Source organism: Heteronotia binoei, chromosome 4 (genome assembly GCF_032191835.1).
Source record: "Heteronotia binoei isolate CCM8104 ecotype False Entrance Well chromosome 4, APGP_CSIRO_Hbin_v1, whole genome shotgun sequence".
In the NCBI taxonomy this organism is placed as follows: domain Eukaryota; kingdom Metazoa; phylum Chordata; class Lepidosauria; order Squamata; family Gekkonidae; genus Heteronotia; species Heteronotia binoei.
Window position 1 is genome coordinate 117,508,306 of NC_083226.1, and position 18,355 is coordinate 117,526,660.

The following is an 18,355-nucleotide window of genomic DNA, read 5'->3' on the forward strand; positions in this document are numbered from 1 at the left end:
ATGTATAGCTTATTGTAAGTACAATCCTATTATGTCACGTGAATACTTAGAAAATTCTAATGCATTGGTTGTCCTATTTTGTTGATTGCACTGATTCATTATGTGTAATTCATCTTGAGTCCCTGTGAGAAAGGTGAATTATAAATAACACAAATAAATTAAAATAAACTTCACAAAACAGGTGACACAAATTGGGTCAGGAATCCTCTAGCCCAGTTTGCAGACATATGTGTGAGAAGAAACTCAGCAACAAAAGCACTGAGGGGGCTGATTCTGTTCCAAAGTATGGCATGGAGGGGAGAAGTTTTAGCAGGGGTCTTGTTCGTCCTGCTTTTGAGTCCATGTGTTCTCTTACCATGTGATCTGGGAAGAAGTAGACAGTAGATTTATACTGTGCCCTTCTCTCTGAATCAGAGACTCAGAGCGGCTTACAATCTCCTATATCTTCTCCTCCCACAACAGACATCCTGTGAGGTGGGTGGGGCTGAGACAACACTCACAGAAGCTGCCCTTTCAAGGACAACTCCTGCGAGAGCTATGGCTGACTCAAGGCCATTCCAGCAGCTGTAAGTGGAGAAGTGGGGAATCAAACCTGGTTCTCCCAGATAAGAGTCCACACACTTAACCACTATACCAAACTGGGACACATGGACCTGATAGCAAGGCAAACAGGAATTTCTCCCACCACTGCTGCTTCTGCTTGGAAAGCAGTGCAGGAGAAAGGCTAAAGTTTCTCCCCTCCACCGCATGCTGTTGTGCAAAATCAGGCCCCATGGTACTTTTGCAGGGCTGTCCCTATCACATGAGTTGACTGCAAGTTGGGTTGGAGGGGCTCCAACTTGCATATCCTGTCTTGTGAAATTAGGACCAAAATGCAGCCTGTTGAGGGTATTCAGATCAGGGCCAGTGTCATCTTTCAGTATCTTTCAATGTATCAGTTCCTGTATGTTTTCTTCTAAATCTTACACAGCTATTGGGGTAGGGGAAGAAATTTTGTGCTGGAAGCACCTCTTCCCCAAAGCTGAAGCCCCATCCTAATCTACTCCACCCCCACGGTTGTGAGACTTTTACAACCTCATTTGAGCCCTTGGTATATAACTGAAAAGTGAATTTCAAAATCTATGAACATGTTTCTAATTTGCTTTTCTTCTATTAGGAAGATTATTTTTTAGACAAGTATTTTGATGCTATGGAGGTGGATGCGTTGAATTCCTCACACTCTATAACTACTGCTGTCGAAGATCCAACTCAGATTCTAGAAATGTTTGATGAGGTTTCCTATGATAAGGTAAAATAAGAAACTTTTATTAATTGAAATATGTCTGCATTTTATTTATTTCAATCAGAAAGAGAATTTTCTGGTACTGTTTAGGTTCAATCTGACAACAGATTAGCAGATAGAAAAAAGCATTTTCTGATGGGGATTTATATCTGTAAATAATGGAGACAGGCCTAATTTACCACATGTAGAATATAATGCAAATTTATCACAGTATTTTAAATTCCATACTTATATTAAACTCTTACCAATTTCTCACTAGTGTTGCTCCGCCCCCCCAGGCTTCTGTTTTCCCATGGCGCAAGTAATTGATTTGCCACCAGTTACTCCCTGGGTGCGTTTTGAGGCATGGCTCCCTCCAGTTACCCTTGCAGTTTCTTTGTGTGTCAAACAATGTATTCATTTGCAATAAATTGTTACAATAATCTTTAATTTTTTTAAAAAAATAATACCAAATATATACAATACATCACTTTCCCCCCTCTCCACTCCCCCCCTTTTTTTTACCTCTGCCAGTGTTTACTAAAAATTAAGAGAAAAAGAATGCAAGGTAACTTAAATCAAGAATCTCCATTTTAAAACCTTATAGCAATATGGAAGAAATTAAAACAAAAAAATTCATCATTTTTCAAAGAGAATTTTTCCCTTTATGGACTTTTTAAGCTATAGTCCATTATTCCATTCAACTTTTATCCAAAAATCACTAAGTGTCCCCTTACTTTCCATTGTTTTTCAACATAGTTTTGAAATTTCTCCCAGTCCTTCCTAAACTTCTCCAAATCATAGTCTGTTAAGATTCTTGTAAGTTTGTCCATCTCACTCCATGACAAAACTTTTAAAAACCAGTCCCATTTCTCTGGTATTTTATCTTGCTTCCATGACTGCGCATACAATATCCTTGCAGCTGAAAGCAAGTACCACACTATTGTTCTATCTTGTTTCGGAAAACTTTCCATTTGTAATCCCAACAAAAAAGAGTCTGGAGACCTCTTAATGTCATAGCCCAAAATTCTTGACATTTCTTTCTGGATCATTTGCCAAAATTGTTTTGCTTTTTCACAGGTCCACCACGTATGGTAGAAAGATCCTTCATGTTTTTTACATTTCCAACATCTATCTGACATCTGATTGTTCATTTTTGCCAGTTTCTTAGGTGTCATGTACCATCTATACAACATTTTAAAATAGTTTTCTTTAATGTTATAACATGTCGATATCTTCATAGAGTTCTTCCATAGATACTCCCAAGATTCCATTTGTATTTCTTTGTTAAAATTAATTGCCCATTTTATCATTTGAGATTTAACTACTTCATCTTCTGTAGACCACTTTAATAATAATTTATAAGTCTTGAAATCAGTTTTTCATTCTCGCCCAACAGCATTTTTTCTAATTCTGTTTGCTCCTGTCTTATACCTTCATTTTAATATCCTGTTCCACCAAGCTCTTAATTTGTTGTAATTGAAACCAATTATATTTGTATTGTAATTCTTTGGCTGATTTTAGTTCCACCTTTCCTCCATGTATTTTTAATAGTTGGTTATACGTTAACCACATCCCTTCACTTGTCTCTGAGGATAATTTAATTACGTCAGTTGGTACAGTCCATAGTGGCTTTCTCTCATCACCATATTTTTTGTATTTTAACCAGGTACTTAGTAAATTTCTTCTTATATAGTGGTGTGAGAAAAAAACCATCCATCTTATTTTTCCCATATAACATATAAGCATGCCAACCAAAAATATTTCCATGACCTTCTAAAGCCAACAGTTTCTTATTTAATAATGTCATCCACTCTTTAATCCAAACCAAACTCACTGCATCATGGTACAATTTTAGATCCGGTAGTTGAAAACCTCCCCTTTCTTTTGCGTTGGTTAAAATTTTCATTTTAATCCTTGATTTTCTTCCCGCCCATACAAATTCTGAAACTTTTCTTTGCCATTTGGTAAATTGTTTATTGTCCTTCACTATTGGAATTGTTTGAAATAAAAACATAATTCTTGGTAGAACATTCATTTTAATTGCAGCGATTCTGCCCAGTAAAGACAAATTCAATTTATTCCATTTAATCAAATCTTCATCAATTTTCCTCCAAAGCTTTTCATAGTTATTTTTGTATATATCTATATTTTTCATGGTAACTTCCACACCTAAATATTTTACTTCTGAAGTGACCTCACACTCTGTTACACTTTGCAGTTCCACCCGTCAACTCTTTGATATATTTTTACACAAAATTTTTGATTTTTATTTATATAAAAGCCAGCCAATTCTCCATACTCCTGTATTTTACGAAGCAGCAATGGTGTCACAGTTAACGGATTTTCATTAATAAACATTACATCATCGGCAAACGCTCTGTATATATAAGAAAACCCTCTCAATTTCAGCCCCTCTATCTCTTTGTCATCTTGTATTTGTCTAAGCAAAATCTCTAATGTCATTATGAATATCAATGGAGATAGAGGGCAACCTTGCCTTGTTCCTTTACCGACCTTCATTTCTCCGTCAAATCTGCATTTATACAAATTTTTGTTTGCTGTTCAGTGTATATTGCCTTAACAATTCTTATAAAATCTTCTCCTAATCACTGCAAACATAAAACCCCAATTCAAATTATCAAAGGCCTTCTCTGCATCCACAAAAAATAATGCCACTTCCTTTTCCGGGTGCTTCTCACAATATTTAACAATATCAGTAACAGTTCTGATATTGTCTCTAATTTGTTTCCTGGGTAGAAATCCTGCTTGTTCTTCTTTCATAAAGTTATTCAAATGCTGTTTGAGTCATTCTGCTAGTATCCTAGCATATATTTTATAGTCATTATTTTTTTTTTGTTAAAACAATTTTTATTTAGTAACATATGGTAACGATATCTATTTCTTGCATCATTAATAACTATCTTTTTATCTATCCGTTTCATTTTCGAGAGATGTCACTATTTCTTTATTCTGTAGTAAATCTTCATTTAATCTCCATATTCTTGACTTTTTAGACAATTTTGTAATCCACATTAGGTTATGATCAGCCCCTGTTTTAGGTAAAATCTCTATTTTCTTTGTTATAAGACCTAAATCCTTAGTGCCCCACAACATGTCAATTCTGGTAAAAGTATTATGTCTTGCTGAAAAAAAGGTATAGTCCCGTACTTCAGGGTTAAATTTTCTCCATATATCTTCCAGGTTTTCTTGTTTGACCAATTCAAAAAAAGACTTTGGCAACTTTCCTTCCTTATTATTTTTTTTCCCAGACCTATCCAATGTGTTCTGGATTGTTCCATTAAAATCCCCCATTATCAAAACTTGATCATATGTCACTTCATCAAATTGTTGTATAATGTCTTTAAAAACATCCTTTGTTCAGTTTGGTGCATACAGTCCCAATAACAACTTTTTTTTTCTACTGCTACAAATCTTCCATTTTTATCTTTAAACACTAATTTCGGCTCCAATTCTTCTTTAATATAAAAAATCACTCCCCTTTTCTTCTGTTCAGCCAATGAGTGAAATTCTAGTCCCAATTGCTTATTCCATAAAAATTTATAATCCTTTTGTTTGATATGTACTTCTTGTAAACAAACTATATTACAATTTTGTTTTTTAATCCAATGAAATGTTGCCTTTCTTTTTTGTGGTGAATTTAGTCCATTTATATTCCAAGATAATAATTTATAATCCATCATGGTGCAAATTCTTTATGTTCTTCACAAAATCTACGCAGTTCCTGTGTGTTTGTAATTGTAATCCTTTTTCCTTTAAGTTCAAAGCTCAAACCTTCAGGTATTATTCATCTATACCTCATTCATTGTCCCTTAATTTTTCTGTCAATTTCTTATATGCTCTTCTGTCATTTATCACTTGTCTTGGCAACTCCTTCATGATTCTTATTCTGCTGCTTCCCACTATCAATGTCTTTTTAAAATTTTTATTCATGATCTTTCCCACCATTTCTTTTGTCATATGTCTTATAACCACATCTCTTGGTAGATTATTTTTTTTTTTGGCATAAGGTGAGTTCACTCTATACATATAGTCATACGTATTTCTAGTCCCTTCAGGATCTTCCTCCAAAAATTCCGCAATTATTTTTATTATATATTCTTTCAAATCAGTTTTTTCATCCTCAGGTACTCCTCTCAGACGTATCTGGGTCTCCATCAATTTGCAGTCATGGATTGCCACTTTTTCTTGTATTTTTAACAAGGTGGAATCATGTACTTTCACTCTCCCTTCCACCTCTTGCACTTTCTTTGATGTTACCACAGTCTCATTTCTGAGATCTTCTATATCTTTTTTAGCTCTTCAATATCTTTTCTAATTTTTTTTTTTGGAAGCAGTTATCATCTCCTTCATCCCTTTCATTATCCTGGCTTCATTGCATCTAATTGGTCCTACATTTTCTCCAATGAAGCAGTTCTTGCACGAGTTTGCTTGTGGTCTGACATGTAAAAACACTGAAAATTTTGACCTCACCAAATTAAATTTCAGCTATCAGGTTTAAAAGAGTGAAGCTTGCTCTCTTCAATAAGCCTAATTTCGCCGTCCTCAGAGCCTCTTGGGCTCAGAAATTAATTTTTAGTTTTTATTTTCTCCCAAATGGTGGTTGCGACTTTCTGACTCACTTTAACAATTTTTTTCTTTTTTCTCTATAGGCTTCTAAAATAGTTATTAACAATAATGTCCAATAGTATTTACCTTATAAATGTCACCTCTGTCGGCTCCCCAATTTTTAATGTCCTGAACAATTTAAAAATTTTATTTAAACTTTAACCTCCTTGCAATGGCTGCTGATGTTTTTTTATGATATTATAGTCCTAGAATAGGCTGGCTGCTTCGTTGATTTCCCCTTTCCATCCAATGCTTCCTGCTTTACTTGCCACCAAATCCTGTTTTTGCTGGTAAAGAGATCTCACGATACCTGACGTATTTCCTGTATTTACTGTGGGAGCTGCAGTTCTATGACGATGGGGCTTTTTCTCAAAAACCACAAGCAGACCAAACAATAAATTCCTTTCCACTTTTTAGCACTGTCCTTTAAATTTACAAAGTCCAGATTTCGCCCCTTCTCCCCTTCTTCTTCCAAGCTTTCTAGATTTCCATTTCCCACCTTCTGATTTTATTTTGTTTAACTTTAATTAGTCCCGGAATGAAAGATAGCGATCTGTACCTTTTCTGTAGTTATCCAGATCAACACCGGTCTTGTGTAGCTTTAGATGTTTAGTAGTATCAAAGAAGATTAGGATCCTATCGAGCTTATGTCAAATAAATGACTCTGGAAACTTCTGCAGATGATGAAAATGCAACTCGTCTCTGGAGACCCCCAAAGCCTCAAAGGAGCCCCCTCCAGGACTCCCTTTTAGCCAAGGTAAATCTCCTCAAAGTTTCCTGTGCATATCTTGGACTGATCGCTGACTGAGAAAAGTAGGCAGTAGGCATTAGATTGCCTTCCACTACCCCGAACAGAAGTTCCAGCCTGCTCCCCTTCTGAGAAGCAGTTCAGCTCGGCATTTTCCAACCCTGGAAGTCATATTTTATAGTCATTATTAAGTAATGAAATTGGTCTATAATTTTTTACATTTGTTGTGTCTCTATCTTCTTTTGGTATCAGCGAAATTGTAGCTTCCTTCCATGTATTTGGAATTATCCCATCAGTCCTTATCACAGTATTTTAAATTCCATATATTAAATTCTTACCAATTTATCACTAGTGTTGCTCCACCCCCCCAGGCTTCTGTTTTCCCATGGCACAAGGAATTGATTTGCCACCAGTTACTCCCTGGGCACATTTTGAGGCATGGCTCCCTCCAGTTTCTTAATCCTTAAAAGACAGCATCACAAAACTATAAGGGAAACTGGAGGGAGCCACCTGTCAAAATGTGGGAAATTGATCAATTGTGCTGGGGAAAACAGAAGCCTGGGGGGCAAAGCAATACTATTGAAAAAGTGTTTGTTTAGGGAAAGAAATTTAAAAATTGAATAGCAGCAGGTGTTAAATTGTGCCACTGAAATTTCTCTTTGAACCCCAAAATCATACTTGCGTTCATGAAATATAATGGCATTACCAAAATCTGCATTTTGCAAAATTTCAAAGTCTAGGTGAGGAAGTTTGCAAATTAGAATTTTAGCTGGAATCATATGTAGCAGGGCATGGAGCTGCACTATATAAATGGCAACTTCCTTGCTTCCCATCTCCCACTGGAATCTTATAGGCCTCCTAGAACTACACTTCTGTAGTACCCCAGAAAATCATGGAAGTCAAAGTGGGGGGCTGCAGTGAGGTGGAAATTGGCTAAAATTGCTGCCCTCTTCCTGTGTGAGAGGAAAAGGACATTAAGATACAATCCTTTGTTTTCATACATTATGATGCTGATGATGAATTTTCTTAGATTGTCTAATTTTTCATGAACTTTGGTACTCCTTGGCACCATTATCATTATAGGAATAAATTTGGGGAATTCTTTTTCCTCTCCTGATATCTCCCTTCTTGTATGGATTTTTAACAAAATATTTTTACTGTAAAACATAATTTTATTGATAACATATGGTAACAATATCTATTTATATCATTACTATCCCTGACCCATATGATATTTTCTAATCCCCCCTCCCTCCGTTACTAGACTCCCGCCGAAGTTATATACTAAAAGTTCACTTATAAAGGTACCTTTAACTATAACAATCTAAATTCATATTCTACCTTTTCTAATACTCATTATTAAAAAATTGTCCAATGTCTTTTTACGTTCCATTCTTTCTCTACATATCCTCTAAATTTCTTCCACTCCCTTTTAAACACTCCCAGATCATAGTCTCTTAGAGTTCTCGTTAGTTTATCCATCTCACTCTACGATAAAACTTTCATGATCCAATCCCATTTCGCTGGTATTTTTTCTTGCTTCCACAACTGCGCATACAATGTCCTAGCAGCTGAGAGCAAGTACCAAATTAAAGTTCTATCTTCTTTTGGAAATTTTTCCATTTGTAATTCCAACAGAAAAGTCTCTGCAACTTTCTTAAAGTCATATCCCAGAATCTTAGATATTTCTTGTTGTATCATCTGCCAGAACTTTTTCGCTCTTCCACAAGTCCACCACATATGATACAAACAACCTTCATGTTTCTTACATTTCCAACATCTATCCAACATCTTTTTACTCATCATTGCCAGTTTTTAGGAGTCATATACCACCTATACATCATCTTGAAGCAATTCTCTTTAATAGTCTGATATGTTGATATTCTCATAGAGTTCTTCCAAAGATATTCCCATGTATCCATCTGTATTTCCTTATTTACATTAATTGCCCATTTAATCATTTGAGATTTTACTACTTCTTCTGTAGACCATTTCAACAGTAATTTATATATTTTCGATATTAATTTTTCATTATCTCCAAACAGAACCTTTTCCAATTCCGTTTGTTCACGTCTGATTCCTTCAGATCTAATATCATTTTCCATCAGACTTCTTGTATGGATTTTTAACAAAATATTTTTAGATTCATGGTGAACCCTAGTTTGATATTATGACTAATCCTCATGCTATTGTTTGCATTTTTTACTCCAAATCAGAATTACATCAGAGCTTAGAATTCTGGCCTGATCTAAGAAGGCAAACTATATTTTATGGTTTGGAAATAATGACCAACTATGATTTGCTGTAAATCCCAAAGTCACATATTGATACATGTGAGGAAAGCAGGGAGGAGAAGAATCACATTTTTTCACTTTATTGATTTGCATGGACAAAGACATCTAAAATGAAAACCACCACCAATAGCTAAGAAAGCACATAAGGATGTAGGAGTGCTCTAATCAGAAGGCATAGACATTAGGATATTAGACATTATTAAGTCAGGCACTTAATAAGGAAATGTAGATTACACTGCTTCATTCCTCTCTTTGCAGGGATCTTGCATTCTTAATATGCTAAGGGATTATCTTGGCTCAAAGGTATTTGAAGCTGGCATTGTAAAATACTTGCTACGATTTAGCTATCAAAATACACAAAGTGAAGATCTGTGGAACAGTCTGTCAGAAGTAAGCATTTATTAATATTTTCTCAAACAGTGCCATAATTTTAAAAATGTTGCTGACCACTTGATTCATTGGTTTAAGCAGCATCAACATTTCATGTTATAAAGGTGTAAATGACATAGGATTTTTTTTCTAAGGTTTGTCCTGCAGGTGGCACTGATGAAAGTCAAGCAGAAGATGGGGTTTGTGCCAGAAGCCAGGAGACAACCTCAGCTTCAGTGAGCTTGAGTTTATTATACATTTCTATCCAGGAGTTTGAAAATTCTCTCTCTCAGGGGTGGGAATTCCTTTTCACTAGGAAAAGTTCCAAAGCACTGATTTATGATCCATTATGATTATTTCCTCAGCAGCAAACTCTGACATTACTGTAAGGTTATGCAGACAAAAGGATGTCAGCACAAGACCAGCAGCAGTGCATGAGTCAATATGCATACTCCAGAATGCTCTACAATATTGCAGCTCTACAATATTGCAGAGGATCATGGGGTAGATGTCTTGGATAATGTACTGTAGCCATTTCCCTCAACCACCTGTACTTTATTGTGTCAGGCTGTTTTCCTCAGTCATTTCATAGTATGTAGGCCAGAGTGGTAAAGCTGCAGTACTGCAGTCCGAACTCTCTGTTCACGACCTGAGTTCGATCCTGGCAGAAGCTGGGTTCAGGTAGCCAACTCAAGGTTGACTCAGCCTTCCATCCTTCTGAGGTTGAACATATGAAGCTACCTTATACTGAATCAGACCCTTGGTCCATCAAAGTCAGTATTGTCTACTCCGACTGGCAGCGGTTCTCCAGGGTCTCAAGCTGAGGTTTTTCACACCTCTTTGCCTGGACCCTTTTTTGGAGATGCCGGGGATTGAACCTGTGACCTTCTGCTTACCAAGCAGATGCTCTACCACTGAGCCACCGTCCCTCCTATATCTATATCTCTGCTACCTAATCTTAAATCAGTACACATTTGGTCTGGCCCAACATGTATAATTTAGTGTGTGTGATCACAGACTGTGTATATTCAATTCTCTTTGTAATCCCCCCCGATTTATAGCACTGGACCAAGAGTGCACTCCATGATGTAAAGACAATGATGAACACTTGGACACTGCAGAAAGGATTTCCATTAGTAACTGTGACAGTGAGAGGGAAAAACATTCATCTCCAGCAAGAACATTATATGATGGGCTCCCACCTTTCTCCACCAACAGGGTAATGGCAAAGGAGCAACTTTTATTAGACTCTAGAGCAGGGGTGTCGAACATGCAGTGCCCCCAGAGGGCTCCTATCAGGCCCCCAAGCAACTGGCTGTCATCTGCTTCCTTCTCCCTATATCTTGCTTCCTTCTACATAACAGCTTGCTTTGCAAGGCTTGACAATTGTGCAGGAGCTACAGAGCAAAACCTCTGTTTTCTCCATTGGCTGAGGCTCCTTCATTGGTGGGGGGAGGAGAGCTTGCTTTGCAAGGCTCTCTCAATTGCACAGCAGAGCTACTGAGCCAAAGAAATAATCTTTAAGACCAATGAGTGCAAACGTTTTAAGCATGTTTTAATTTTTTTTAAAAAATATTTGTGTTTGTCTGTGTTCTTTATAAAATCTAGGCCTCAGATTCAGTGGGAGCTCACAGGAGCACAGCTCCTGAACCTTTCTGAGTTCCACCTCCTCCTTCTGAGAAGTCCACCTCCTTGTCCATTGAATAGTATGTGCAGCTGCATAACAATCTCTGGATGAGCTCCACCACCTATTTTTCTACAAAATGGCCCCTGATAAAATCTATATCTCTGCTACCTAATCTTAAATCGGTACACACATGGCCTGGCCCAACATGGTTCGGCCCAAAAAAACAAGTCATTTATGTCATATCCAGCCCTCATAACAAATGAGTTCGACACCTCTGCTCTAGAGAAACTCTGGTCTATAACAATGTTATTGTGTATTATTAGCAAGTTCAGTTATTGTGTATTATTAACAAGTTCAGTATTTTTTAAAAGTCTTATATTGGATATTTGTTTCAATTATACAGAGAATGTGAGACAAACCTTATTCCCTCTCATACCAACCTTATATTTGATTCATACATTACATTTTGTGTGAATGAACACTCTAAAATGAGTAACGTATGACAAAGACAAATGCATAGTCTGAAAATGAGCCAGGGTGCTTCAACCAATCATGTAACTGTCTTTTGAGATGCAAGCTTGTTTCCATATCAAACATACCTTACTTCCTCCTTACATTCAAGAAAAACTTTTTTTCACCCCTGCATACCTCTCCTGCTAATACCACTCTACTTTCTCCTCTGATATTGCTGTATTTACATTGTGTATTGGTAGCAAGTTTTTAATACATTGCTAAGAATCACAATTTCTTACTGATTGTAGGTACCTGTGGGACATTCCACTAACGTACATTACCAGTAAATCGGACATCATTCAAAGGTTTTTGCTGAGAACAAAAACAGGTATGTTTGACTTCATTCAAGTGAAAGAACATACTAACGGTTCTATTACTAAAAGAAGAAGAAGAGATACCAGGTTCAGAGTTGAGTAAAAACTGTGGGATCTCTCTCTTCAAATACTGAAACACAAATACAAGCTTTATCCACAAAGCAATTAAAGTCAGTGTTTATTGCAGCTCAGTTATTTTTTTCAATCATTATCTGATGAGTGTAAATAACTTAGTCAGATTGTGCTTGGCAGAGAAACATAAAGTTGTAATTCTATTTTGGTTACAGACAGCCTCATCCTACCAGAAGAAGTGGAATGGATAAAATTCAATGTGGGAATGAATGGTTATTATATTGTACACTATGGAGATGATGGTTGGGATGCACTGATCCGCCTTTTAAAAGCAAACCATAATGCAATTAGCAGCAGTGACAGAGCCAGCCTTATCAACAGTGTATTCCAGCTGGTGAGGTAAGGGAATAGGACTCAGAGTGTGCATATGATACATTGATAAAGGGGGTTATTGATGTTCTGCACAGCTGATGGAAGAATGACACAGTGTCAGTGACAAACAGAGAGGTTTGTATCATATGTAGTAATAGAAATCCAGATTCATTCAAGTATTCAGGTTATTCCCAAGAGAACAGAGGGAGACTAGTGATAATACAAATGACAGGGAAGAGTATCTGGAATCTTGGTACATTTCAGGATTAATTCAGGATTCTTATTCTATGTAGAAATGATACGAGCTCCACTAGACTTTGCTGTTTGACACTTGTACTCCTACTAATGTCTTAGGCCAGCCCTTTGCAGGTAATTGTTCACTTTTTGCTAGCACAGCACTTGAGCACATTTTCATTAGACAAAGGACTTCTTTCTTCAAGAAATGAGTATTGTGATTTTTTTTTACCACAGCAACTGCAAAAGTTTTATTGGTTGGCCTCATATCCTAGTTTGCAAATGAAAAGCATTTGCTTAAAGTGATATCAACAAATGGTTCATCTGTTGATGTGATATTTTCCCTTGAGCCACAGTGGATAGAAAATTATCACCCCTTCCATGTTTTTATAACATTAACAAACTTGCTACCCAATCTTATTTATTATTTATCTAATTAATTTATACCTTGGTTTTCTCCTCAGTGGGGATTCAAAGCAGCTTACCTCATTCTCTCCTCCATTTTATCCCCACAACCAGGGCTATTTTTTAGCAGGAATGCACAGGAATGCAGTTCTGGCTGGCTTGGCATCAGGGGCTGTGCCATAATATTCAAATGAGTTCCTGCTGGGCTTTTTCTACAAAACGTCCCACATGAAATAATGGTGACATCAGGGGATGTGGTCTGATATGCAAATGAGTTCCTGCTGGGCTTTCCCACAAAAAGCCCTGCTCACAACAGCCCTGTGAGGTAGGTTAGATTTAGAGACTGTGACTGGCCCAAGGTCACCCAACAAGCTTCCATGGTGAAGCAGGGATTTGAAACTGGGTCTTCCAAGTTACTAGCCTCACACTCTGAGCACCATACCACATTGGCTCTCCAATACACATGGTCCTAAACAAAATCAGTAGGATTTATTTGCATCCCTTCCAAAGCAAATGTATTCTTTGTTCTTGCAGCAGTCAGTAGTTGAGGTTTGTCAGAATCTCACCAAAGGCAGGATACTAGTGTTATCTGGAAAGGAAAGACTCGGACAAGGTAGAAGCCAGACAGCACAGTACTGTTTCAGTGTCAAGATATGAGAACTGAAGACAGAGCCCAAAGCTGTGTTAATTAAACATGTGATAAACATGCAAATAAAGTGAGGCCACAAATGAGAAACAAGTGAGCTCTGGGCTGAAGGTGAGAAACAAGACAAAGAGGTAAAGGCTACTAGTATGAAAACTGAGTTTAGAGGGAGCATTGGTAAAGGCTATGAAAACAGATTTAGCTATTGAAAAGAAAAATATTTTCCTGATGTGTGTGTGTGTACATTACCTAATCCTGTATACAGTAAAAATGCAGTCAGTTAAAAAAAAAAACTTGTTTAGGGAGTAACACAGCATTTTCTATTTTCTTCAGTGCTGAAAAGCTGTGCATTACCAAAGCTCTTGATTTAACTTTATACCTAAAACATGAATCTAAAGTTAAACCTGTATCTCAAGGATTGAGTGAGCTGGTTCCTATATACAAGCTGCTGGAGAAAAGGGACATGAGTGATACAGGAGATCAATTAAAGGTAAAACACAATAGGATTGAATAAATTATAGTATTGCAGACTGTTTACATATTTAAGTTATGGGCAGTAAACCAGTAAAATGCAGCTCAGTCAGAATGTAGACTGAAAACAACTCACCCTTTTACCTTGTCTTCAGTATGAAGCAGAACAAGGAGTTGCTCTTATGGAGCCATTTTGTGTGCTGTCGTTAAGGGGGCACAGAGAAGAAATGTATTGTTGACCTGAGTATGGTTTCAAATCTTAATTAGGTTGACCAGGAATGCAATGGACAAGTATGAGGAATTTATAATCAAATGTAATCATATTATACTGAATAGTTTGTTTCTGCTGCCAAGTTTTACACAGCTGATGCAACCATTTCCATAACGCACAACAATAACACAACAGAATATTCTATATACTTACATTTACTCCTACTTTACCACCTTTCTATATCAAAGCTTCCAGCTGCAGCACAGTTTGTATTTTACACAGGGGAAACAGTAGAGGAGGACAGATTCTAAAAGGTCCTTGTAGGGTTCTCTCTCTCCAAAACCAACCTTTGGAAAAAATGATCACAGAAATAAATTTAGCTTTTAATTCTGTCTTTGGAGAGTACAAAGATTGTTCTTGTACTCAGACCTCCTGTTATTACACTACAGATTTCTTCTCCTCATGAGAGAGGGGATCAGGAAAGCTGGAATGCTGTAGCTGCTTGGATTCTGATATTAGTTGTTTTTAAATGTATATCCTGCACAGTTTTGCCAATAAAAGCTCTCAAGGTGACTTACAAAAACACAAGTCACTGGTTTAAAAACACATAAAATGCTCTAAAAAACCCACCAGTAAGAATATTTTCACTTATCAAATACTTGAACACATGGAGCTATCAAGAACATTATTGTCTACTGTGACTGTCAGTAGCTCTTCAGTATCTCTGGTAGAGAGAGGTCTTTCACATCAGCCTACTACCTGGTCTTTTCAGCTGTAGATGCTGGAGGCTGAACCTGGAATCTTCTGAGGCAAAGGAAGTTCTCTGCCACTGAGCCATGGACCCTCTTAGGCTTTAAACTGAAAATAGCCACATAAACAAGCCTTTGCAAGATTGGTGCCTGCATGGAGTTGCATGAAAGTTGTTACATCTGGTCTGACTGAATAAACCCACTTCTAGTGGTTAAAGAAGATGCCTGCTTTAGTAGTACAATCCTATGCAGAGTTATACTCTTCTTAACTCATTGACTTTAATAAAAAGCTGCAACTACTTAGGGTTCAACTGTTAATTAACTTCCCATTGTGCTTCAGTCTGAATATTAAAACACCTGTAGCTTGAATGATAGTTCATTCTTCTTGTCATGAACTTAGCTAAGCAGAGTGTTGTTTATTTATGCTTTATTTATTTATTTGTTTAGCTTTTAACTGCCCTCCCCTGGCAAGCTGGGCTCAGAGCTGTGTTCAACATAGACATAAAAACATAAGAGAAGCCATGTTGGATCAGGCCAATGGCCCATCCAGTCCAACACTCTGTGTCACATAGTGACCAAAAAAATTATATATATATACACACACACACACACACTGTGGCTAGTAGGCACTGATGGACCTCTGCTCCATATTTTTATCTAACCCCGTCTTGAAGCTGGCTATGCTTGTAGCTGCCACCACCTCCTGTGGCAGTGAATTCCACATGTTAATCACCCTTTCAGTGAAGAAGTACTTCCTTTTATCCATTGTAACCCGACTGCTCAGCAATTTCATCAAATGCCCACAAGATCTTGTATTGTGAGAAAGGGAGAAAAGTACTTCTTTCTCTACTTTCTCCATCCCATGCATAATCTTGTAAACCTTTATCAGGTCGCCCCGCAGTTGACATTTCTCCAAGCTAAAGAGCCCCAAGCGTTTTAACCTTTCTTCATAGGGAAAGTGTTCCAAACCTTTAATCACTCTAGTTGCCCTTTTCTGGACTTTTTCCAATGCTATAATATCCTTTTTGAGGTGTGGTGACCAGAATTGTACACAGTATTTCAAATGAGATCGCACCATCGATTTATACAGGGGCATTATGATACTGGCTGATTTGTTTTCAATTCCCTTCCTAATAATTCCCAGCATGGCATTGGCCTTTTTTATTGCAATCGCACACTGTCTTGACATTTTCAGTGAGATCTACCACAACCCCAAGATCTCTCTCATGGTCAGTCACTGCCAGTTCACACCCCATCAACTTGTATTTGTAGCTGGGATTTTTGGCCCCAATGTGCATTACTTTGCATTTGGCCACATTGAACCTCATCTGCCATGTTGACACCCACTCACCCAGCCTCAACAGATCCCTTTGGAGTGCCTCACAATCCTCTCTGGTTCTCACCACCCTGAACAATTTAGCGTCATCTGCAAACTTGGCCACTTCAGTGTTTACTCCCAACTCCAAATCATTTATGAACAAGTTAAAGAGCATGGGACCCAGTACTGAGCCCTGCGGCGCCCCACTGCTTACCGTCCTCCACTGCAAAGACTGCCCATTTTTACTCACTCTCTGCTTCCTATTAATTAGCCAGTTTTTGATCCACAAGAGGACCTGTCCTTTTACTCCATGATTCTCAAGCTTACTTAGGAGCCTTTGATGAGGAACTTTATTAAAAGCTTTCTGGAAGTCAAGGTAAATAACATCTATTGGGTCTCCTTTGTCCACATGTTTGTTCACCCCCTCAAAGAAATGTAACAGGTTAGTGCGGCAAGATCTTCCCTTACAGAACCCATGCTGAGTCTTCCTCAATAACTTGTGTTCACCAATGTGCCTACTCATTCTGTCCTTGATAATGGTTTCTACCAACTTTCCCGGTATTGAAGTCAGACTGACTGGCCTGTAATTTCCTAGATCTCCTCTGGAACCCTTTTTAAAGATGGGGTGACATTTGCTACCTTCCTGTCCTCAGGAACAGAGGAAGATTTCAATGAAAGATTACATATTTTTGTCAGAAGATCCACAAGTTCAACTTTGAGTTCTTTCAGAACTCTTGGATGTATGCCATCCGGACCTGGTGACTTATTAGTTTTTAATTTGTCTATCAGTTGTAGGACCTCCTCTCTTGTCACCTCAATCTGACTCAGGTCTTTCAACACCTCTTCCAAAATAAGTGGTTCTGGAATGGGCAAACACTTCTCATATTCCACAGTGAAGACTGAGGCAAAAAATGCATTCAGCTTATCAGCCATTTCCCTTTCCTCCTTCAGTAATCCTTTTATCCTGTGATCATCCAAGGGCCCCACTGCCTCCCTGGCTGGTTTCCTGTTTCTAATATAGTTGAAGAAATTTTTATTGTTGGTCTTTATGTTTTTTACAATGTGCTCCTCATAGTCCCTTTTTGCCTGCCTGATCACAGTCTTACATTTGATTTGCCACAGCCTATGTTCCCTTTTATTAATCTCATTTGGACTAGCTTTCCACCGCTTAAAGGAGTCCTTCTTACCTTTTACAGCTTCCATTACTTTGTTTGTTAACCATGCAGGCCTTTTCTTATACCTGTTTGTGCCTTTCCTTACTTGTGGTATAAATTTTATCTGAGCTTCTAGGATTGTAGTTTTAAATAGCCTCCAAGCTTCCCCAGGGGTTTTGACTGTATTTATCTTTCCTTTCAGTTTCCTCTTCACATGCCTCCTCATCTCAGAGAATTTACCCCTTTTAAAGTTAAACGTGGTTATGTTGGTCTTTTGGGGCAACTCTATACAAATGGTGAAATCAATAACGTTATGATCACTGCTCCCAAGCGGTGCGATCACTTTTACATCTCTCAGCAGGTCTTGGGCATTACTTAGGACCAAATCCAGGATCGCCCCACCCCTGATAGGTTCTGTTACCATCTGCTCCATGGCACAATCATTGAGAGCAACTAGAAACTCAACCTCTTTCTCTCGACCTGAACACATTGACCCAATCAATCTGTGGGTAGTTAAAATCACCTATTACGACACAGTTTTTATGCTTAGCCACTATCTTTAAGCCTTCCATCATATTATAATCATCCTCTATCTTTTGATTTGGTGGGCAATAACAAACTCCCATAGTTAAATTTCCTTTTGGGCCCTCTATTTCAACCCAAAGATTTTATTTTTCGACCCAAAGACCGATTTCACACTAGGCTTCTTCCAGGTGGAGAGCCCTTTTGCTCCCGGTGCTTCTCTCGGTTTTTGCGCAAGCTGCCATGGACCTGCAGGTTGGAGCATCGTTTTCCCAATGCAACCATGATCCTCTTACAAGTGGTTTCTGCTTGCTGTGGGAGAGTGGCATGCCAGCTCCTAGCTCTGCAGCAGCTTATGCGAAAACAAAGAGAAGCACTGGGGGCAAAAGGGTTTTCCACCTGGGACAAGCTCTTGTGAGAAATTAGTAAAAGGCATAAAGCATCATTTA

General features: G+C 37.9%; 1 protein-coding gene across 1 annotated transcript in view; it reads left to right on the forward strand.

Moving 5' to 3' along the window:
- The window catches only part of ERAP1 (endoplasmic reticulum aminopeptidase 1), a 43,034-nt gene that overhangs the window by 13,433 nt on the left and 11,246 nt on the right, over positions 1-18,355 (forward strand). Inside the window, exons 8-14 of the mRNA XM_060235655.1 lie at positions 1,157-1,288; positions 9,191-9,322; positions 9,457-9,537; positions 10,363-10,520; positions 11,690-11,769; positions 12,043-12,226; positions 13,815-13,971. Coding sequence (XP_060091638.1) covers positions 1,157-1,288; positions 9,191-9,322; positions 9,457-9,537; positions 10,363-10,520; positions 11,690-11,769; positions 12,043-12,226; positions 13,815-13,971 — 924 coding nt within the window. The remainder of the gene's footprint in view (positions 1-1,156; positions 1,289-9,190; positions 9,323-9,456; positions 9,538-10,362; positions 10,521-11,689; positions 11,770-12,042; positions 12,227-13,814; positions 13,972-18,355) is intronic.